Below are 25250 nucleotides of genomic sequence, written 5' to 3'. Positions count from 1 at the left end.
AAAAAAAACAAAACTTTTGAAATACCTCCTGAGTTCTCAATCTTCAGGTCGTTGACAAAGAATCCTGAGAAAATTAAGCTACTCCAGGTTATCCCACAGCACTTACTCCTTACTGTGCCAGTTCCTTCTTGGGCTCTGGGTTACATAAAGCCTACGTGATTACTTTTGTCTTGTTAAGTTATCCACTGACTGACTAATAGAAGAGAACTTTTCTGCCTCTGAACGCCTGAGGACAAGAATGAGGTTTCTCGGCTCAGGCTGTGTCACATCAAAAATTAATAACTTTTTGGATAAAAACACCACAAGGGGGCAGGTGAATCCAGGCTAGGTCCTAGGGAAGAGGGTCCCAGTATTAGAGGACTTTGGCCAAAAGAGGTTGGGGGGACAGAATGAAGTGAAAATTGGAAAGAACCCCAGAGAGTATTTTCTCCATGAATATAAGCATTAGATTTCACACATGTGTGACTTTATTTAAAATAGATCCAAAGACATTCCTTATAATACAAAAAAGAATAAAAATGAAAGACACCAAAGCAATGCAAAATTGTCACACATGGGAAGTGCTTACAGTGTTTAAGAAGGCCATTTGGATACCCGAGGAGAACAATTACATGAGAAGAAATAATTTACTATGGACTAATTAGTAGTCTTTAAAAATAACACACCCAGATTGGTTTGTAAAATAACTAAAGTAAGAGGTACATGTGCTTCACGGCAACCTTAATATCGAACAGTTCCATAAGGCAAACGTACAAGTTTAGGAACTGCAACAGTGTTCCCCCATCCGCTTAGTAAGGAATTTATAGCAGACATTTAAGAAAGATGAAACTTCTGATGACAAAGATTAGAGTCTGTTTTGATTGTCATTAGGACTTAACATTAGCTATCAATAGAAGGCAAAAATAAGCCCCTTCAATAAATATTAAGTTGACACATGATATCCCCCATGAAAACCTTACTGATATTGTCTACAACTAACCCGAGCACACATGTCTGTAAAGCAACCAGAACCAATACTGTTCAGCAAACGTGGAATTTATAGTCGTTCTCCTTTACTATTTCACTAAGACAGTATACTCAATGACTCAATACAGATCACAGACACTATTTTCTTTATCACGTTAACAAAATAAATGCAGAGATTGGAACAGAATGGGGGAGGCCTCGACGTCTGCCTCTTACTGGTAGCTTTTATTTAGCTTCTCACTTTAGTTAGAACCTTTAATGTTAGCTTTGATGTGGCTTCTTTTATTACAATGTAATTTTTTTAATAAGGCTTCTGCAGTAACTCTCTGCGGTAACAATAGACTTTGGGGTAAGCTATTCTGTAGAACAACAGATTCTAGGTTGAATATTCATTTTACAATATAATAACAATTTTGGTTTGAGGGTTGGCACCATAGGAATTAATACTAATCAAACTACAAAGTCTGTTTTTAAAGCAAAGCTCTGGATTTAAATATTAATATCATTATACATATCTTAATATATTCAAGTGTTAATATCTATTTGTACGTCACTATAGGACAGGCCATTTCCCTCGAATACACTCATTGTTTTCTGTGTGGAAAGATGTGCATATGGACAGATGCACACACACGATATAGTCTCATGCACACAAACACATCCACACATACATACATAACACATTATGCAGTCCATCGATGCTATTTGAGAGTACTCTTCTGTTCTGATGTTGTGAATTAATCTTCTCTTCTTTGTCGTCTTCATATGCTTTGTCACCTTAGGGACATGAAAGCGGCTTCTGCAATGCTTGAAAAAACAATGCTTTGATTTGTCACTTTGAAAAGTTGGGTGGCTTTTAAAAGCTGACCAACCCAGGGTTATTTGCCCACAGTAGACATTCAATAAATATTTGTTGATTTCATTTACTCTAGGGTAAAGAACTGAGTAACAAAGTCTTTTTGTCATCACCAATGCATTATGGTTGAGCCTGTGTACAAATGCATATTTAAGTAAATATTAATGGTCATGGTCATTAAAGATGTTTTAGAGAGGAAAAAAAAATCTCGAGCCGCATTCTCCTAGGGATAGCAATGATTGGGATCATGTTTCTAAAATGCCCCAAGTAATTATAACAGATACAAGTCATCGTGAAGTCCCACTAACATGAGCTCTGAGAAGCTACCTGCAAACAAAGGGTTTGCTCTAGAGTTTTAAAGTCAATCACACCTTGAAGTATTATATTTGAATTTAAAAAATGAAATATTTTGATTACAATATTTACTGAAAACACATAAATTATATAATGTTTTCTTTGTCATCTTTTTTAATGCTCTTGTCACAAAAAATGTTTACACATGGTCCCAGTGATACCGTAGAGAGCTTTAGCCCAGAGAATGAGAACTTTCCTCAAACTTGATACATAACACTGAAGGAGCTAAGCTGTCCACTCCCATCATTTAAAGTAGCATATCAGATTATTTCCTTTTCTGGACCACAAACAATAAAAATCATTTGTCCGCGCTCAACATGTTGAATTTTGGCTCAAAGAGAATTCACAACATCAAGGCTTATGATAAAATCTGTCAAAACATTCACCACGATGACACAGGCTTGAGCTCTTAGCAGCATACAGGGAGGCAGCTGACAAACTAGATGGTGGAGTGGATGCCCCTTTCCAGTTTTGAAACTGCTCGTGATGGCACATATCAGTTCTTCAGTTCGTGTGTTCTTATCTTACAGAAATGTGAAATTTGTAAAAGAAAAAAAAAAAAGACTGTTTTCACATATGTGGTTTCAAAGAGATGAGAGATCCTAGAACTGAAAAGGTAATTCTAAGTTAAAAAATTATCAGCTAAGAGAACTTTAGATATTTAATACAAAATCTAAGAATCAATAGCGCTTTCCAGTCTGATGAATTCCAAGTTGAGACTGAATACAGTCAGTGTCCTAACCTTTTTGCTACTTTAAGACAAATATGATTCATCTGGCCACATGCCAGCATATGGACACTCTTCATTAAGATAATTTTAAATTTTCACACGGTAAACAAAGCTGGCATTTCTGGTTTGCTCTTCCTTGATGAGTAGAGAAGCAACATTTCCTAGAAAATTACAAACAGAACACTCCTGAAATGAATCACCTGGCAGGCAGTCAATCATAATCAAGATGGTTAACTTCGCAAGGTACACACTAGTAACAGATTCTGAGCACACACTCTACTGAGAAATGTATTTCGTTGTTAGGGCATATTTATGAGAAGAAAAGACTTTTAAAGTAACTTAAGGTGTTCAGTGTGGTCATGTAACAGACATACAAAGTAATATTTTATGGTTCAATATTTCAGAAAGCCTTTGATACAACTGACCTGCTTCTGAAGAACAGCATGCAACCTAAGCCTGAGGGTGTTCAGACACTGGAGGAAATCGATTAGAAGCAGAAAATGAGCAACTAAATAATCAGTTTTAGAGTCAGAGCTTGGGAGCAATATTCACGCACAATTTGTTTTTCCTCCAAGATATCTGCAAATGCAGCTCAGGGTTTGAAAGACTAATGAATAACTGGAAGTCTAAGAAAGTCTATGAAGCTATTCCACATTCACAAAACTGCAGGTACTTTAGGGAATGAAGTGACTTCAGGATTGAAAGGAGATGAAGCAGCACTAGAAAGCAGCTAAGGATACCCCACTGGCTGAAATTTGGATTTTCTTCACCAAGTTGGATGTACTTGGTTCTGGAAAGCAATTTAGTTGTCGCCCTTCTTTAGGGAAGACATAACAGGACTGCTCAGTAAATAGTATGAAAACTTTGTAAGAACTTTCGAGTCAGCCAAAGCAAATTATGGCTTTACTTCATCAGAGTAGATCTTTCAAACTCCTGATTTTTGGGATTACAGTTTAGCAACTACATAAAAAACCTTGACTTACACAAACCCCCAAACACTAGCATCATCATCAGCAACAACTTTCAGTAACCTTTTACTTGAAATTGATGTAGTCACAGGATGACCTGTCACACTGCTAGACGAGCTGACGAGATGAATCTATTCTAATATAACTGTAGACAAAGATATTAAAATTTAATCTTTTAGTGTTTTTTAGAGACACAAAATACAAATGTTTCCAAAAACTAATGTCATTTGAAAATTTATGTTTTGCTGTTGAAGGATGAATGATGATCTATCAAGTATTTACCTGTGCAAAGAAATGAACAAGAGCGAAGCTCTGATCCTCAGGAGCTTGCATTCTACGAGAGACAGCACAGGAGTACGGAGGAGAGACAAACCTTGGTAACTGTCCTGATAGAGAGCTGCAGACAGCGCTACCAGGCACACAGAGCAGAGAGTCACTTGGCTGTGGGGGTGGGGAATTAGGAGTGCTCCTTGCAGGAGGTGGCATAGAAGTGTTCTTGAAGAATGAATTACATTTAGACAAATGAAGGTAGATTTAATTGAGTAAAGTATTAAAATGGTAAATGAGCTAAGCAATAAAAGCACAGCATACAGAGTCACTGGAAAAGAGTGTGCTTGGATCCCAGGACCTAACTTTTTTTAGTTTTCTTGCCATCCACACAAAAATACAATAAAGTAGCAGACGACATCTACAGAAGCCTAGACAGCTGTCTCATAAGAAAAACCAATATAATAGGCCCAGACAATATTCTTAAAATTTTGACAATAACATTTGTGATATTTAAACTTTCAGCCTATAATAAGATATATCTGTGTGGTTTCTATAAAAGTAGAAGTGATTATTCTTGGAGCTTTAACTGAAAAGCAACTCTGACCTTAAAAGCTTTTCCTGACAGTTCTATTAGCAAACAAGATCACATTCCTTTAGTCAACTCATGAAAGTATGTGACTATTCTTTATGAGATAACCATATTTCAGATGCAAAACCATCTTACTTTTTGCAAAGGGAAAAAACTGTGATGTCACAAGGCCCTAAGTAATGATTAATAATTAGTACACATTTAACTAAAGTACAATTCTTCAAAGCAGAAACACTGAATGTGTTTGATGTCAAATTATCACAGAACTGTTCGAATCATGCTTGGATTTCTCAGCACGGTCTTTCGAACTAAGCTATGAATTACAGAAGAAACTGTCTTCCCCTTTTCAGTCACCTAGATTTTAGACTCAAAATATGTCTGGAAGTCCAGAGGTTTCAACCCAGCACTTGTTCTTAGCATTCCGATGTGTGCATAATCCACACCGTTCTGAGACATTCTTCGTGACGTGGTCAAGAGGATCCCTAAGCAACTAAAAACGTTGGCAAGGAACAAAAGTGCCACCCGAGACTGTATACATGCCTGCTGTCCCTCTCCGTTCTCACCTTTCAAATATTATGTAATTTTGGTTTCTGCATTTTAGTTGAGTGTCTAACTTTTAAAACAGGCACATGTTTTAAAGCTTCTGCTAGAGTTGATAAAATTTTGTACAGAAACTTATTTCCTAAGTTTTTTTTAAAGGTATATCTAGGTTTATCTATTTATATATTTTTGAATATATATATATTGAAGACATTTTTATGGAGTGGCTGGACTGGGCAGGCAAGATCATCTAGATGCCATAGGGACAGATAAACTGTATAGTTTTAGTTGTAAAACCAGTACTGTTGACGGCTGCTCGTTTCTAAGTCTTGCCTGACTAGAGCCAGTGTTAAAGTTTGTTAGCTGGAGCTTAACAACACAATGGCTGAAGGAATGGAGTTACCACACAAGTGTTTAAATTCCATGCCGGATCCCTAGCTACAACAGAGAAGAAAGTTCAAACAACAAAAACAGAGTTGCAAGGTCTGAACTTGTGTGTCATGGATACCTCTTACTCATCACCAGGCAGCTCTTGTTCAGGGCAACCAGACCCTCCCCAGCAACATGGCTAATTGAATAACGATTCTGAAGCTTTTGGCTACAGATAAACCAAAGTGGCACATGGCTCATAACTCAAACATTTCATTTTAGGCAGCTGTTATTTTTCTTGCCAGGACTAATTTGGACTATTCAATCACTTTCTCTTCTTTAATGAAAAACTGTTTGTAGTTCTTGCTAGAGCCAGAGCTACAGTTATTGTTCTTCGAAGGTAAATAATTATTGCTCATTTCACTCATGTATACAAGTAATACTAAATTCAGGGAATTAGCAGCACAACTTTCACTCTCCCTCTTTCTACCTCTCCCCTCTCTCTCAAATGTTGGAGCTGTACCAGTGTTTTCCATTATGCTTTACTTAGTTCCTCCTACAGTAAAATAAATATATTAGACAGAAAATGGCAATCATCTTTTTAAATCTACCATCAACATAGCCATTAAAGAACATTTAAAGTTCTCAGTCGAAGAAGAAGAAGAAGGAGGAGGAGGAGGAGGAGGAGGAGGAGGAGAGGGAGGAGGAAGAGAGAGAGGAGGAGGAGAGGGAGGAGGAGGAGGAGGAGGAGGAGGAGGAGGAGGAGGAAGAGGAGGAGAAGAAGAAGAAGAAGAAGAAGAAGAAGAAGAAGAAGAAGAAGAAGAAGAAGAAGAAGAAGAAGAAGAAGAAGAAGGAGAAATCCTGAGTGGTTAAGTGAAGCCCAAAGGGTAATTATTAATGGGGTGAGGTTTTTGGTTAATTACAAGTTAGTTAATCACTATTTAATTAATCACAAATTAGCCCTCATGTGGATTTTCAACAAAATTAATATCATTTAAGTGACCCAATACATTTCAAATCAAGCTTTAGAAGTGATCCAAGGCTTATCCATGTTTCTAAGGGTCTAGGCAGGAACCCACTGTGAACATAGCACTTGATACAAAGTACAGAGAATATAAGCTCAAGCTCACATGAAAGAGTCTCCAAACAATCCAGTCCACAGGAGAAGTAGTTGCAGGCAGGAGCGACAGCAAAACCAGAGCACGAGTACTTGAGATATTCAAATGACCAGAAAACAAGTATCAAATCTATGCCTTAAAACACACAAGGACAAAAAGAATAAAAAATGAGGTAGATAAAAAGGCTATAAAAATAACAAGTAGATTTGGGAACAGACAGACTGTAACCACCAGAAATAAAAAGTATAGTATAGACACAAATTAGACTCATTGGATTTCTGTTCCCACACAGAATGGTCTGTGGTAGCTTCATGCTCCAGCCAAGAACAAGTAGAAAAGCTGGTTAAACTACAAAAGAGTATTAATTCTGAAGTATCAGAGAGGGGCTGAAACAAAGACAAATAATGGGCTAAGATTCTAGAAAGGAGCAAGCAATAACCTGGAGAACCAATGGCCTATGGTCACTTGACCTGGCAGTTCTGTGCAAAATGGCTGATACCTGCTGTGAAGGACAATGAAGCCGGAAGAGTCTTTGGAATGTTCTAGACCTTACAATGGATGCCTACATCTCTTCTAGAAATCCAGAAAAGCTGAATTTACCAGAATTCCTAATGGGGAGATTTAATAAGCTAAAATGGGATTAACTAAAGGAGTCTCAATAAAGATATGGCTTTCATAACACATGCCCTCGTGTACTGTGCCACAGCAAAGAGAAGTAACAGAATTGTATCCAAACCACAGCCCAAACCCAATCCCAAGATAGTTTAAACTAGGTTTTTTTCTTTTGTTTTTTTCTTTTCCTGGTGCCAGGAATTAAACTTGGGCCCTCACACATGCTAGGCAAACACGCTGCACTGAGCTATGGTTCCAGCCCAACAGACAGGCATTTCAAAACAGTCAAAGTTGACATGCATAAGAAGACAGCGTGGAGACCGTAGGAGGCAGTGAGAAGACACGGGAAGCCAGTGAAAAGGTTAACAACCATATAATTGGAGTCAGACGTGAGGACGACAGGCTGACGAAAGACTTCTAAATTTGATGGGAAGGAGAATTCCTGGTAAGAAGCTGTTCTACAAATGCTGATTAACTGGTTAGCTCTGACTTGTGGAGAGGTTGGAACACCGTGGGACCAGAACTGAATTACAATTTATTTTGGGGTATCTTTAGCCACTTAAATAGACCTAACATTTGCTGAGTAACAAATAAGAATTCTTTGGAATACTTGAACAGACCCCTAGTTCCTACCAAGGAAAGGGCTCTCAGAGAGCATCTAAGGCCTGCAGCAGACTTTCCCCATTTTGCTAGAACTGCCTATCTGATGTTCCTACCAAGGTATTGGAGAAGTGTTTTAATAGATGGCTTTCTTTGTTGCATTACTATAGAAACTTCATGATCTCGAAGTTTGGGATAACTTTCCTCTCTGTTCTCAGAAAACAGTCATTCATATCTGGCCCCACAATAAGCTATCTCTTGCCTCTTCTGGGGTGAGAGCTGTGTCTTGCATGGACACTGATAAAGCCAGACAGAGGTTTAACTAGGTCTCTCGATACCATACAAAGAAGATGACATCTCGGCACCAAAGAAAGCCGTTGAAAACAAAGCAAATGAAATATATATATTTGTTTTCTTTCTTCCTTTTTAAAATTCTTCTTCTTTTTTTATTACAATTTATTGACTTTGTTTGCTGGTTGTGGTCCCCTTCCTCATCTCCTCCAAAAAGAAATCAGGGAAAGGAGATTGCAAACAGAGAATGATAAGACAGGCAGCTGGGTGCTTAATAGGGAAGATGGAAGCTTCTCCCAGAACTCACTATCCCAGTTATGAAGTGATGAGGTCTATATTTATCTGAAAACCTTAAAAATAAAAACAAAGCCCACCAAGTAAAAACAAACAAGCAAACAAATGATGGTGAGAATTTCCAAAACCATGTTTTTTTTTATTTTATTATTTTTTTTTATCAGTTACATTTTATTAACTCTGTATCCCAGCCGTGTCCCGATCCCTCATTCCCTCCCAGTCCCTCCCTCCCTCCCTCATCTCCTCCCTGCCCCTTTCCAAGTCCACTGATAGGGGGGACCTCCTCCCCATTCATCTGATCCTGTTTTATCAGGTATCTTCAGGACTGGCTGCAAAGCCCTCCTCTGTGGCCTAACAGGACTGCTCCTCCCTTTGGGGGTGGGGAGACCAAAGAGCCAGTCATTGAGTTCCTGTTAGAAATAGTCCTTGTTCCCCTCACTTTGGGAAACCAATTGGTTACTGAGCTACCACAGGCTACATCTGAGTGGAGGTTCTAGGTTATATCCATACATGGTCCTTGGTTGAATGTCAGTCTCAGAAAAGACCCTGTGCCCAGATATATTTGGTCCTTGTGGAGTTCCTATCCTTTCCCCATCAGACTAACTCCCCTTCTTTCTTATGATTCCCTGTACTCTGCCAAAGGTTTGGTCATGAGTCTTTGCTTTGAAAACACTGCTAGTTAGTCTTTCAGATGCGCTCAGTAGACTCTTGTCATACGTTCAATGCACATCCCATCTGTCTTTCTAAACGAGGATTGATCATCTTACCCCATGTCCGCTCTATTGATTATCTTTTTTAGGTGTATAGATTTCATTATGTTTATCATATCTTATAGGTCTATATAAGTGAGTATATCCCATGTTTGTCTTTCTCCTTCTGGGATATTTCACTCAGAATGATCTTTTCTAGATCCCACCATTTGCCTGCAAATTTCATGATTTCCTCCTTTTTGATTTCTGAGTAGTATTTCATTGTATAAAAATACCACAATTTCTGTACCCATTCCTCCGTTGATGGACATCTGGGTTGTTTCCAGGTTCTGGCTATTACAAATAGAGCTGCTATAAACATGGTTGAGCAAGTATCCCTTTTGTGTACTTGAATAAACTTTGGGTATATACCTAGCAGTGGTATAGCGGGGTCTTGAGGAAGCACTATTCCTAATTGTCTTAGAAAGCGCCAGATAGCTTTCCAGAGTGGTTGTATCAGTTTACATTCCCACCAGCAGTGGATGGAGGAGGGTTCCCCTTTCTCCACAACCTCTCCAGCATGTGTTATCCGTTGAGTTTTTCATCTTGGCCATTCTGATGGGTGTAAGGTGATATCTCAGGGTCGTTTTGATTTGCATTTCCCTGATGGCTAATGAGGATGAGCATTTCTTTAAGTGTTTTTCTGCCATTCGATATTCCTCTGTCGAGAATTCTCTGTTTAGCTCTGTTCCCCATTTTTTAATTGGATTATTTGCAAAACCATGTTTTTTGACTGTGGTAACAGATAGCAACTCCTGCCAGGAGGGGACCAAACATTAACAAAACATGAACTCTGTGACTTGGCCCTTACTCTGGGGAGTTCCTAGAGCAGAGTGAGGAGAGAGGGAGGTGAAACAGGGCGGAGCCAGAGTGAGCAAGTTCTGCAGAGTCTTCCTGTGAGCACACTCCATAGGCCAGGGTGAAACTTTCCAGGCGGGAGCATGCCTAGACAGACAGATTCTGTTCTGAGCAGTCAGAGTAGAGGCTTCTCCAGCACAGGCGCCATACAATCATATGTTCAGGGGCAGAATGACTGAGTTCTGGAGACAAATCTGCCCTAGACTGATGTCAAAGCTTGAAATGGCCTTAAAATATCCTGAAACTCTTTCCTAGTAATGTAGCCATGTTCCTAAACAAAGCTCAGAACACTTGTACTTCTCAAAGTCATGTAAGGTATTCCCAAGCTAAAGAGATGCATGGAAAAAGCTGAGACAGAGTTCTAACTTAAAAAAAAATGTGGCCCCTTTAAAAATATTTTATTATTATTATCATTTATTACAATGTATTTAATTTGTATCTAGGCTGCGGCCCCCTCTTTCATCTCCATACTAAAATCTATACTCCTAAAGAAGCTAAACAACAAGGAAGACCCTAGGGAAGATGCTCAATTCTCATCCAGATAGACATCAGAAGCAGGAGAAGACAGGAAACAGGACAGGAGTCCACCACAGACGGCCTCTGAAAGGCTCTGCTGATTGAGGTATCGAAGCAGAGGCTGAGACTCATAACCAGTTCTAACTTTTAGAGAGGCATCTGCACTGAAGCAGGACGTGGATTACATTAGACACCAGAAGACTAATTAATTATTAAAATTCAAGGCAAAGCAACTGGAAATATTAGAAAGAAAACACACAGAGGTTAAATAGAACTAAAAAAGTAAATGAGGCACAGATGAATCGTGGAGAGATGTCAAGTGCCCAAAGAGCAGCAAGTAGCCAAAGGCAGTGGGAAAGAAAGTTTGCGGCAAAATTATTGCAAGAATATATGAAAGTTTTCTAATGACAAAAACTACAAACTCAATAGATACATGAGTACGCACAGCCACACACCGCCTAAATCAAAGGTCAGTTCACATAAGGGACAAGGAGAAAAGTTTAAAGCAGCCAAATGACCTGAGCAGAGAATGAAAACAGAAACATGAGGATGTGGAGATCTTGCTGCCACTGGACCGCGCTGGGAGGGAGACGCACAGGGAGACGCACACCTCTTTACCCTAAGATTCTGTTTCCAGCAGTTTGCATCGTCATGGACAGCAGGCAGCAAAGGAGGCATGTTTGGACAAACAGAAGCTGAGTGGACAGCACTGTAGCCAGAGAAATAACGAACTGGTGACAGGTGCGAGTGGATCTAAACAAATAGCACCAGAAATAGGAAATATGGGGTCAACATTAAGCATTTCCATTTCGATTTTTAAGGCAGATAACCTTGAAAATAATTGGTCCCCGTAGATGATCTACTTGGGTGGTCAAGAACCTGAGAATAGATAATCCATGAGCATAAGAGAAAACCAAATACTATTGTTCTGCTAAAGGAACGTAGTAATAAAATGACTCTTGATGACATTCTGCTATTCCCATAGGTAAGAGAAAAAATTGGTCCAGGTAAAAATAATGTATACAACATTGTCATTGTATACACATGAGAAGTAAATGTAGCAAGAAGGAGAGACAATCTTTTTTTTTAATCTTTTGATGATTTTTAAAATTTAAAAATTACTATTTGTTATTTATTACAATTTACTGACAACTTTATTTTTTAAAGGAAGTACTATTACAATTTAGTCAGTGCTATTTGATAGAATCTTTATTCCATAAACTCCTCCTGTCTCTCCAGTCCTGGGGATATGTATGTGTTTGTGCCTTAAGTGTAAATGACGCGATCTCTTTCTAGATGTTTCATCATAAAACATGATGTCAACACTCCAGTACAGCAGAAGCACTGCTCCCAGGTTTCTGCATTATTATTATTATCATCATTATTATTATTGTTACTATTTCCCCTGACATTGCAGGCCTGTACCATTATGGCCAGCAAATTCTTTTTTAAATTAATGTACTGCTTTAAGTTCTTTAAGATATCCAATTTGTTTATTTTTTAAAATTAACATATATTTATTTATTACAATTTATTCCCTTTGTATCCCAGCTGCAGCCCCCTCCCTCATCTCCTCCCAGTCCCACTCTCCCTCCCTCATCTCCTCCTATGCTCTTCCCAAGTCCACTGACAGGGAAGGTCCTCCTCCCCTTCCCTCTGACCCTAGCCTATCAGGTCTCATCAGGACTGGCTGCATTGTCTTCCTCTGTGGCCTGGTAAGGCTGCACCCCCCTGGGGGAGGTGATCAGAGAGCCTGTCACTGAGTTGATGTCAGAGACAGTCCCTCTTCACCTTCTAGGGACCCCACTTGGAGACTGAGCAGCCAATGATATATTGAATGCTGTGAATATTTGCTGCACTCTCACCATCCTCTTTCTCACCCCTTCATTTCCCATTGTTTCCCTCAGTCAGATTCTCCATTTTCATGTCACACACACTCACATGATTTCATGTCTATATAAAACCTAGGAACTATAAATTCAATAATTTGTCTCTGAGACTGCCTTAACTCACCAGTCATCTCCAGTTGCAGCCAGTTTCCTTCAAATGACATAACTCATTCTTTATGGCTGAAAAATTCCACTGTGCATGTACGCCCCATTTCCCTTATCTATTCCTTATCCAATGTTGCTTTCATAGCTCAACCATTATAAATAGTGCTTCAGTAAACACTGATGTGCAACTGTCGGTGATCTGCTGGCTTGAAGTCTTTGGGTAAATGAGCAGAAGCAGTAGAGCTGGATCATATGGAAGATGTATTTGGAGAAGCCCCCATTCTGACTTCCACAGTGGCAGGACTAGTTTATACTGCCCTGGTGTCCACACCCTCCCCAGGATTTGTTTTCTTGACTCCTACACCCTACTCCCTTGCTTGTGTGCATGTACTTGCATGTGTACTCACCACTAGAGTCATGTGTGAAGGCCAGAGGCTAACATGAAACCGTCTGACTCACTCATTTCTCTACTTTGAACCTATTTTTACTGAGTCGAGGTTTGCACTGAAGTTGCAGATCACTGCTTTGGCTAGACTGACTAGACAGAGAATGCCCAAGTATCTTCCTGTGTCCACATCACTCCAGCTGTACTCTAGGATGGACTTCTGAGCTCAGTCCTTATGCTTACACTTTACTTTCTAAGCCATCTACCCAAACCCATTATTTTCCCCCTAATGACTGCCCTTTTGACTGGGGTAACATGGAATCTCTACATAGCTTTAATTTGAATTTCTCTGATGGCTCGTGAAGATGAACATTTTCTTTGTGTTTATTGGCCACTTGTATTTTATCTTTGATGCAAACAAAAATACACACTGGATAAAAGAGAGCCCCTCCATCTCCATGCTGGGATAAAATATCTGGTTTAGCTCGCACAGGTTTGTTTACACTATTGTAACCACTGGGATTTCTTATGTGCAACTGCCACACTGTGTCTGAAAGATACTGTTTCCTTTAGGCCATCCACTATGTCTGGCTCTTACAATCTGTATTGTATCTCTCTTCTGTAACAATCCTGAGCCTTGGGAGGAAGAGTGTAATACATGTCTCATTTAAGACAGAACATGTTGCAGTCTTTTATTCTTTTGAGCAACTGTTGAGTCTTTGTGCTAACTGCCAAGTATTGTAAAACAAAACAAAACAAAACAAAACAAACAAAAAACAAGCTTCTCTGGTGAGGGATGAGAGATGCAATGATCTATGGGTATAATGATGTCATTAGGAGTCATTTTAATACTGTGTTCATTTAGCAGAGTAATAGTAGCAGGCTCTTCCCTACAGACTATGACCTGGGTAGCCACAGGTTGTTGGGAGAGATAATGGTTCTAGGTATAGATTTCATGTTATGGAGTAGGCCTTAAATCCAGAGATGGTTGGTTATTCCCAAGACAGTTGTGCCATTATTACATAGTGGGCATGTGTTGCTAGTGGGCATGTATTTGGTATTATACCTCTAGGGGTTCACATCTGGATAAGGCTGATGATCACTTTTCTTTTCCAGTAGTTTGCCCTCTAGCACTATAAAAGCTAGTCAGTAGGGATGAAACTTCAGGTCAGTACCAGCTTGATTTCTTCATGTTCTATGACTCAAGTATGTGGTATCTTTAGCAACAGAATCTTTCTACGAAGTTCTTAAGGGTAATCAAGAGCACTTGCAATAGTCTATACTGTTTTGGGGGTAGTGTCTATGAGATCTCACTGGCCAACAACTACTAGGGAGGAAGAACTAGTCTTATTTGTTAGCCTGCGATATACAAGTAGGGACCTCATTGTTCTGTTGCATGGTAACTCCATTTGAACTCTCTCTCTCTCTCTCTCCCTCCCTTCCCCCTACACTCTATATGTAATTTTAGGAAGTTTCTACAGTAGATTTCCACATGATCTTTTTGATCTTAGTTTTATCCTTTCCTGTATTACCTGCTTTCTCCTGTCTTCCACCCTTACCCCAGTTTAGTCCCTCCTGTTCAATTATTCCTCTTTAAGCCTTGATAGCATCAATTTCTATCTCTCCTCCCTTGAAAAAAACACCTCCTCGTGGCCCCATATTAACTTACTAACCTCTGTGAGTATTCCAGATGAAACTTATCTGAAGGGTCAAAGCTGTCATCTGCAAATCCATGTGATAATTGTCTTCCTGGATCTGGGTTACCTCACTCAGAACTGCTGTTACCAAATTTTATTATATCTTCCTTTTCAGTTGGATAATGTTCTATTGTGTCAATGTACTATATTTTAATTACCCATTCAGCAGCTGATGGACATCGAGGGTGTTTTTATTTCTTGGTTATTGTGAATACAGCAGCAATGAACATGGATGAGCAGCTATCTCTATAGTAGAATATGCAGTCCTTTAGGTATATTCACAAGAAACTGAGAGTTTGTAAAAGATGAAATACATTGTAAAAAAAATTCAACATCATTATCCATCAAGAAAATACAAATTCCTGGGTGTGGTGTCACAAGCTTGTAATCCCAGCACTCTGGGAGGCAGAGGCAGGCAAATCAAAGTGAATCCAGGACAGCCAAAGCTACACAGGGAAATCCTTTCTCAAAAACGAACAAACCAACCAACAAAAAAGGAAAATAAAATTTCTTTGAGATTTCAACTTTATTTATAATGGAAAAAAAAAAAACAAACCAAAACCCAACCAACCAAAACCCAACCAACCAAACATAAAAACAACCCCCCTGTGAGATTTTTAACCTCAAAGCCCACACCCACTGATATATGTTCTTTGTTAAGACTAAATCATCTAAACCTCTCCAAACACTGCTAATAACTGAGGACCGTGTGTTCAAAAGCCTGAGAAGATGAGGACATTTTGCATTCAAGCCACTACAAAGTAAAACGACATATTTACAAAGATTGTTTCTATACTTGTAAGAATTAATTAAAACTTAGTCTATATATATATATATATAAACAACCTTCCAAACCAAACCAAACCAAACCAAACCAAACCAAACCAAACCAAACCAAACCAAAAGTCAAACAAAAAACAAATGATGACAAATGCTGGCACGGATAGTGGACAATGGGAACATTTGTCCACTGCTGGTGGGAGTGCAAACTAGTGCAGCCAGAATGGAAATCAGTGTGGTAGTTGCTCAGAAAGTTAAAATAGATCTACTGAATGATATTAGGCTCTTCCCCCATCTTATGAAAATAATATTTTTTAATATTTTATTACCATAATTTATCTGAGTATTTTTTCTTCCTGAGCGCTCTGGTGACTCTTATAGGCTGGTGCCATCCCTAGCAAATGTGCCTTCCATCTCCATTGCCATATTTTGTAGCAGAAATGGTAAAAGAAAATTTTCAGGAAACATAAAAATGCATATACACTGACCGCAGATTTTGCCAAAAGAAAAGTACAAAATGCCACACAATGAACAAAAAGAGACACTTGGCAAGTTCAACTCAAGAGCAAAACTGTGGCCCATAGAAGAGCTGATGGGAGCCACCGACCTGGTGGAAGAGGACTGCCCGGGGTCTCAGGCATCATGGAGCCCAGCTCATGCTGCAGCTCCAGAGACTCTGGCTGAGGAGGGACTTCAGTTCAGATCCACACAGTTTTGAGAGGCTTGTAGGGTAGCTAATGTGTTTGCAAATATCAACTTTTATCTTTATTAAGGAAATAATAGTTTGATAGCAACCTGATCTTCACTGTAATATAATTCATAATGCACAACAAGTACAATGTCTTCAGGATTGTACACTTACAAATTTGATAAAGATCAATGTGTAGGAACTGTATTAAAACATGTAGGATTTGAGATAGGAGATTTTATGTGACTGAAAAGTAAATGCACATTTTAGATATTTGAGACAGTGTATTAAAATATATCCTTGTTAATAACTGGATAGTTAGGCTAGTGACCTTAGAGTGCCAGCACATTCTAAAAATACATTAGAAATCACCAAAATCAAGACAGCGCAGTAAGGCTTCTGCAAAAGATTCTCATTAGTGAAACCATCTTAATGATTTTTACAAACACACATTTATTATTGTCAAATTCAATTTGTGAAGACCTGCATTAAAAACAAGTTCAACCATTATAAATTTAAACTCATACTACAGAACACAGTGAAAGAGAAAAGCTTTTCAGCAAGGGCTTTTTCAGTGAAAGGATTACAAAACCTTCGGCAACTTGAGATGCTACTTTGGAACGTACGCTACTAGTTCAAATGTGCAAGCTCCAACTTAACAAATGTTTGAAATAGTTGAGTTTTAGAACAGTGCCAAAATAAATCACATCTTTTCTAGAGATGACATATTTAGCTAAGCATGGGCAATATAAATCTTTCAACCATTTCATGTATTTGTTTAAAAGCCCCAGAAACCATATGCACTTCTAAGAAAACATGCACAAAATGCTGAACTTGCTGTGGCCTAACAACTGACTTACAGATCCATTTTAAAGAGGCTGATGTGCTCTTGTATCTTTTTGTGGCTATATATGCAATAAACAAATACAAAGGTTAGCTGTAAATGACTTACCAAGAACACATTAATATATGTGAAAAGTCTGTGCACTGCACAAACTACGTCAAGACGAATGAACATCTGTCATGGTTATTTCATCTTTCAATGCCTTATGTATAATCACCATTTGAAGATAGAAACTTCAAGAAGTTATTAAAACCCCCAAAAAACTACAAGCAAAACAGTATGTAATTCTTTTAATATTAAAGCTATAAATCTCTTTCAACTTTTTTGTGACATAAACAAATTTCATTCGTGTGTTACCCAATAAGATTCTTCAGTTTATTTGGATAAGGAAACACACAAAATAGGAGCTTAAAATATTTATTTAAAAATATTTTTATTGTTTTAATTGCTCTAAAACCTAACGGTTTATTCATCAAAACCTAACTTATTCTATATTACTCATCAGTCCTGTTGTAGTGTGCCTGTGTTGCTTGTCACCCACCGCTTTGCCTGCAACTGGTTTTATCAAGTATGTGCTGTAGGAAGCACAGTGTGCTGGAAATATGCTTTGCCACTTTGTAACACTGCAGTGTTGGGTTTTATCCACAGAAGAAATTAAAATAGTTCAGAATACCTCCTGCCTTCATTTTCACGAAGGCTGAGGCAGAGCAAACGCTGCCGCACAGTACACAGCAGTGACAAAAGTCAACTACACGGAAAGAGATGTATATAATCTTTGGGTTACTAGAGAATTCCTGCATATGTGTAAGAGGAAATGGAACAAGAAGAGCAAACATTACAGAAGTTAAAAATGCATCTTTAAGATGTTGCTTATAATTACTGCCCTATCTATTTTTTAAAAATTATGGTTGTGTTTATACCTACTTGAGTTTTGTGTGTCTTGTGTGAATACAGGTGCATCTGGGGGTCAGAGAGTGTGGGATCCCCTGGATCAGAGTGATAGGCAGTTATGAGCCACCTGACATGGGTGCTGGGAACTGAACCTGGTTTCTTCAAGAGCAGTAAATGACCTGACCACTAAGACATCTCTGTAGCAGCAGACATAAAAATCTTTGTCATGCTCCAGTGGATGGCCCCACACCAATAATTATACGGACAGCACAGACTGAGGTTGCTAGGTTATTAAATTTAAAAAAAAAAAGAAAAGGATTCAAAGTTGGAGCCATTGGGGAGATGGGGGAAAACTTGGGAGGAGGTAAGAGGAGGAGTTAGGGGCAAATAAGACCAAAATACATTGTAGGAAATACTAAAAGAATCAATAAAAATATTTGAAAAATGAAAAAGAAAAATATTCGCTATACTTTTCTTTTTCTTACAGTCAGGCCTAGAGACCTACGATTTAGTGCGGTTTAGTTGTAAGATGTCAGACCTCGAGGAGGTTTGTTTTCTCATCACAATCAATGTAGTTAACAACGACAACAAAAACAATAAAGTCAACACTAAAATCTGTATAGCAATTATCATGACACTGTTGGCAGAGTCAAATAAAAAAAGATGTGAAGGATTTTGCAGATCAGGTGTTACCGACGGTAATCTCGCCTTCAAAGGGCTTGCTTATTGTTTCAGAAGTGAACGCTCACGCTACGATAGTAGACTTGGAAACATTTAAGGCAAACTGAAGGAAACACAGAGCGGAATTCTTCAGCAGTTGCATTGCTTTTTAAGAAGTGGCAAAGTGATTTTCTGTGATTCTGGTTATTCCTTCACATAATGATTACTTGAAAGAGTGTTGGCAGGCATTTTTAAGTGTAAGAAATCAATACAAAAGTTGCCTGGGCCATTTTTTAATTCTTTGGGGCACCTGTACTGAAACATGGTAGATGTTAGAATTGTTTTATGAGTTTCATTTTATAATATCCTGCTTTGTACAACTGTACAGGAACCGGTTGCTCTAAGTGACGTTTGGAAGTTGTAAAATGTTTTTATTTGCACTCTGTGTTCCAAGACTTCAGAGAAAATAACTCAAGGAAACTGTTTCTCAAGACTAAGGTGAAAATTCAGTTTTACTTGTGGCTCTATGAAGAACATCCAGGAATGGATATTTTACTTACCTGCACCCCTGGGTGGCTTTAAGATGCCACGTCTTTACACAGGGGCCTGTTACAGAGCCAGACAACAAGCAACTTAAAGCACTGGCTTCCAACGGTAAGTGTCCGTGGTTTACCAGAGGCTACGACCCTCTATGTGACGGTGAGGCAAGTGCAGTTGGTCTATTTTTAACATTTGCTGTCATCTGTCTTCTGATTCTCATAGTTTAACATCACTAAGAACATGTAATGTGAGTAGATTTCAAACTTGAATCCAGTGACATGACTACCAGTTAACTTCATGTTACAGATTTAGTAACAAGGATGTATTAATGTTTTGAGTCATATTTCATGATGATAAGGGACCTCAAAATATTCTATAGAGTTCAAAGAGAATAAAACAGATATTTCCAGTGGGATATGAAAGAATGATATAGTCTATCATTCTGAATATATTTAGCCTGAAAACAGGCAATGATAAATAATTTAGCTTAATCTTATAGCTGAATTAGGAATTTAGAAAAATTTTGCCTATAAAATTTTCAATAACTCAGTAGTTTTTGTTCATCTCAACCCTTTCCAGGTATGGAATTTCAGCTATCTAATCTGTATAACTGACAATATTTTCTGTAAATATTCATAACATCATATGGTGAGAAGTGGTTTCCACAGTCATTATTTTAAGTTATATTTTAAATAAATTCAAAAGTGGGTATTTTGAACCAAATCTCAAGAATGCTTTTCTCTAGGTCCTTATATTCAGAATTTATTTGTATATTATATACTAGATTCTCTTCTACCACAGCAAAAAACATAATCTAAGAGATAATAAGAATGCTAATAGGTTTGACGTCTTGCCTTTTAGAATAGAGACAAGATGACTGGCACATACTAATTTACAATCCAAAAGTGTCCCAGACTATGAGTGGGACAGCATAGGTGATGCTTAGATAATTTACCTGGACTCAACATTACAAAATACCAATAATATTTATGCCTAAGTGCACATTAATAACCTTCTTAATTAAAAGCAGAATATATTAAAAGCAGAATATATTATTTATAGTGAAACAAAAGTCATGCCTTGGTGCCTGCCATCTTAATGCACTGTTAAAGCAAATCATACATTTAATTCATGAGTTCTATACTATATTCAACATTAAGAATAAAAGCTGCATACATACATTGAATGTAGGCTACATTCTCTCATGTCTGAGTTTCTCCCATCAGTTAAGAAATATACTCTATACTGAAAATGCATTTATTTGAAGTTTTGACCTAACACAGTGGATTAAGGCTTGGACAATATTTACTTTGCTGCACTTTGATTCAGAAAAGGGCCATATGTGAGGGTATGATCCTGACTGACTTCACACGTTTTCATGGTACACTGGCTGAAAGATTTACATTAAAGGCACAAATATAAAATAGTTACAAAATAAGCTGTAACTTACAGTTGGTAAAAGCTGTAGTTAATATATTTGGATAAATAACCGAAGTCAGCAGCAAAGTGGTTAAACATTTGTGATCTGATTTTATCGCAGCTTGGAATGTGGTTGGAGTGTCCCACTTCTGACAACTGTTTGCTAAGTTAAGGCTTTCAGTGTTTGCACAGCGTTGAATGAGGCAGCCTGGTCACCAGATGTGAGTGCTTCCCCCACACGGGGTGTTTTTCAGTCAGATCACTGTCCTCACAGTCCCTGATCCAACCTTCTTCCTCAGGACATCCACCAGCCTTTCTAACCTAAGTACGGGCAGGGGAAAGAGAAAAAGGAAAAAGAAGAGTGCAGTTATTATCAAGAATATTCTGGCTGCAAAAAATCAGTTTGTGCTTGTGACCAAGCAATACTGGTAGTCATGTTAAATAACAGCATCACTGTGAGAGTCACACGGAGTGTTTTGGGGTTAAAAAACAGTACAGAACAAATTTTAACTCAGATCCTTGATTATGTTTAGTTAGGTGTTACACGAATATACACACCGCTCATTTGAATACATTTATCTACTTGCATAAAAGCTGTGGATGAATTATCTACCATGTAAAGACAAGATGGCATGCCAAGCAAAGAGGAGCCTCAAGCAGATTTTTGTAAGAGAAATCTCTTCTAATATAGACAAAAAGCAATCTTAGATGTGCTCTTGCACATACCAAATCCCTTTCTTTTTCAGTCAGCTAGTTAAAATAAAGACAGAAAAAAACTAACATTTTAGTATCATAAAACACACATGATTTGACAATTATCAGCCAGACTTCCAGTGCTTTATTTGTTAAAACGTCCCTATTCTGGGCACTACAGGCTACCTATATACATGCTTTTTTGTCGGAGAAAAATGATTTTTGTAAAAGCTCATTAAAAACCGATGAACTAAGCTGACAACCACCTAAAGTTCAGAAGTCCATTCTGAAATGCTGTTTGGCTACTGTACAGAGAAAAAGCACATTATGCGGACCAGCTAGCTCTGCTTAACAGAAGATCACAGAATCAGAACAGTAGTTCAGTTTTTTCTTTTCTTTCTTTATATATATAAATTTTTACCAGAAGAACAAGAACTCTGTTCTGATGTCATATATAGAAATATCTTTTTTTAAATAAATAAAACCAATGGTCCTGTGGTCCTTCCACAAAGACTAGTGAACAGCAGAGCCTTCTCTGCTCTAGTTTGCCTCAGTTATACAGTCCTCCACAAATAAAAAAAGCACAGAGCAAGACACTAAAGCCTATTTAAGAGTGCAGTAGGGATGGACAATTCAACTACATACAGCTTTGGAAACCACCTTCAGCATCTGCATTGGATGAATGCACAGAGAAAGAATTCTGTAATCAGTGATGATCATACAACAAACACTCAGAACCTTCGGAGTCTTGCTTTAAGAATGGAGCAATATCTCATATGAAACATATACATATATACATATATACATGCCTATATATGTATATAGAAATATATATTTGTGTGTGTGTGTTTTGAGACAGGGTTTCTTTGTGCAGCCTTGGCTGTCCTGGAACTTGCTTTGCTGACTAGACTGACCTCAAACTCAGAGATCTGACGCCTCTGTCTCCCAGGTGCTGGGATTAAAGGCATGCACCACACCTGGCATAAATCTTTACCAAGTCTATTGATATGTTTTTCAGCTGTATGAATTATACTTGGGTAATGTAGAGTCACTGAAAACAGTCTTGGGGTACAAATACTTGAATTAAAAAGTTCATGGAAAGACTCATTGCATTCACAGCCTGTATTCCTTGGGCACTGCTAAGCAGTGAAGTAGATGTACATGATAAACTCTCAGGATTATGATCGATGGGACTACATAAATCTTTTAAGGGAAAGTTTTATTAACTTGAATTGTAAAAGAGTTATACAAAATTTATTAGGAATTAAAAATATTAAAAGTTTATTGTTAAAATACAGGTATAACTTATATTAGCTTCTCTTTGGGCCATGTTAGGGTAAAATCCAGGGTCTCATGCATGCTGGGCACCTGCTATACCTCTGAACTACAGCCCCAGGCCTTGAACCAAATTTTAACAAAGATTCCCAGGAGAAACCTTACCAAACCATTTATATTTCAATCCATTATTAACATAAAATATTATATCCAAAATATGCTCAAGTACATAACAAGCACATTTGTTCAACCATGTTTGTAACAGCCTTATTTGTGATAGTCAGAAGCTAGAAACAATCCAGATGCCCCTCAGTTGAGGAATGGATACAGAAATTGTGGTACATCTACACAATAGAATATTACTCAGCAATAAAAAACAAGCAAATCATGAAGTTTGAAGGCAAATGGTGGGAATTGGAAAAGATCATCCTAAGTGAGGTATCCCAGAAGCAGAAAGACATACAGGCTATATATACTCACTCATAAGTGGATATTAGATATATGATATAGGATAACCATACTAAAATCTGTACACCTAAAGAAACTAATCAAGGAGGACTCTGGCTAAGTTGCTCAATCTTCATTCGGAAAGGCAAAGAGGATGGACATCAGAAGAGGGAGAAAACAGGGAACAGGACAAGAGCTATTACAGAGGGCCTCTGAAAGGTGCTATCTACCCTGCAGGGTATTGAACAGATGCTGAGGCTTATAGCCAAACTTTGGGCAGAGTGTGGGAAATCTTATGAAAGAAGGGGGAGATAGAAAGACCTGGAGAGGACAGGAGTCCCATAAGGAGAGCAATAGAACCAAAAAATCTGGGCACAGAGGTCTTTTCTAAGACTGATACTCCAACCAAGGACCATTCATGGAGAAAACCTAGAACCCCTGCACAGATGTAGTGCATAGCAGTTCAGTGTAAAAGTGGGTTCCATAGTAATGGGAACAGGGACTGCCTCTGACATGAACTGATTGGCCCATTCTTTGGCCACCTCCCCATGAGGGGGGAGCAGCCTTACCAGGCCACAGAGGAAGACAATGCAGACACTCCTGATGAGACCTGATAGACTAGGATCAGAAGGAAGGAGAGGAGGACCTCCCCTATCAGTGGGCTTGGCGAGGGACATGGGTGGAGAAGGGAAAAGGAGGGTGGGATTGGAAGGAGAGGAGGGAGGGAGCTATAGGGGGGGATATAAAGTGAATAAATTGTAATTAATAAAAAGAAAAATTAAAAAAAAGAACCTAAGCAAGAAGGAAACCCTGGGTAATGCTTAATCTTCATTCAGAAAAGCAAATGGGACAGACATCGGGAAAAGGTGAAAATAAGAACAGAGAGGAGCCTACCAGAGAGGGCCTCTGAAAGACTCTATCCAGCAGGGTATTAAAGTGGATGCTGAGACTCATAGCCAAACTTTGGGCAGAGTGCTAGGAATCTTATGAAAGAAGGGGAAGATAGAAAGACCTGGAGAGGACAGAAGCAACACAAGGAGAACAACAGAACCAAAAATCTGAGCACAGGGGTCTTTTTTGAGACTGATACTCCAACCAAGGACCATTCATGGAGATAACCTGGACTCCCTGCACAGAGGTAGCCCATGGTATCTCAATCTCCAAATGGGCTCCCTAATAAGAGGAGCAGGGGCTGTCTCTGACATAAACTCAGTGGCTGGCTCTTTGATCACCTCCCCCTGAGGGGGGAGCAGCCTGACCAGGCCACAGAGGAAGACTATGAAAGATAGTCCTTGATGAGACTTGATAGTCTAGGGTCAGATGGAAGTGGAGGTCCTCCACTATCAGTGGACTGGGGAAGGGGCATGGAGATGAGAGAGGGAGGCAGGGAGGGCAGGTTTGGGAGGGAACAAGAATGGGGCTATAGCTGGGATACAAAGTGAATAAATTGTAATACATAAAATTTATATTAAAAATAAAATTAAAATTTTAATAAATAAAATTAAAAATTTAAAAATAAAAAAGTTCCTTTAAAAATAAAAGTTCTACCACATACCATTTTTACTATTACTATACAGCAGACTCATTATGCGTATAAACTGCTCACACAGATCTATGCTGTACTTCTTGGCTTCCCCTTCATAGACAAACTTGTTTTACTCTTCTTTCTTCTTTATAAATTAGGACGTCTTGCTAAGGTAAGAGGTTAGGAGGAAGTACTTGAGTATCACATTTTGCAATGTCCCTACTGTATTTCAACAATTAGTGCATCAACCACATTCTCAGCTTATCCAGGTTGACTGATTTGTGAAAATTTGATCTCAGAAATGAGAAAAATGTCAATTACTTTGTTTTGTGAGGACGCACTGACTTCTGAAACACAATGAAGCACCTATTTGCTCCTGCAAAGACTGGAATACAGCTGCCAATCAGAGGCTGTGCCAACAGGAAGGTAGGCGTATATGCTGAACATCTTACAGGATTTGCCTGTAGGCTAGTCTTTACCATCTTATTAAAAAAATCACACAGCTCCCTAAACTAAGCTCCAACTGTTTTGTATTAATCAATGACATGCCCACAAGAGTTCCATGGGCTTGAAAAGGACTGTAGTGAGCGCTATGAATTTTCAGATTTGAATATGAAGTAACTGAAGGACTGACAAGTAAAGTCTTTTTTTTTTTTTTTTTTTTTTTATTTTTTTCAATGCAGTTTATTCAGGAACATTGAACAATCCTCGGACCCTGGGGAAAGCCAGCCC

General features: G+C 38.5%; 2 protein-coding genes across 9 annotated transcripts in view; one reads left to right on the top strand and one right to left on the bottom strand.

Annotated features, from left to right (window-relative positions):
- The window catches only part of Foxa1 (forkhead box A1), an 85356-nt gene that overhangs the window by 29767 nt on the left and 30339 nt on the right, over window positions 1-25250 (top strand). The gene's annotated exons all lie outside the window — the stretch shown is intronic.
- The window catches only part of Mipol1 (mirror-image polydactyly 1), a 303874-nt gene continuing 295277 nt past the window's right edge, over window positions 16654-25250 (bottom strand). For all 7 annotated transcript variants that reach the window (XM_060387531.1, XM_060387532.1, XM_060387533.1 and 4 more), the window contains one exon: window positions 16654-20899. In XM_060387531.1, the coding sequence (XP_060243514.1) occupies window positions 20833-20899 (67 nt within the window). In that variant the 3' untranslated portion in view covers window positions 16654-20832. The remainder of the gene's footprint in view (window positions 20900-25250) is intronic.

The sequence above is a fragment of the Meriones unguiculatus genome, chromosome 7, assembly GCF_030254825.1.
Source record: "Meriones unguiculatus strain TT.TT164.6M chromosome 7, Bangor_MerUng_6.1, whole genome shotgun sequence".
In the NCBI taxonomy this organism is placed as follows: domain Eukaryota; kingdom Metazoa; phylum Chordata; class Mammalia; order Rodentia; family Muridae; genus Meriones; species Meriones unguiculatus.
The sequence above is the reverse complement of the archived record's forward strand: the minus strand, read 5'-3'. Positions and strand labels throughout refer to the sequence as shown.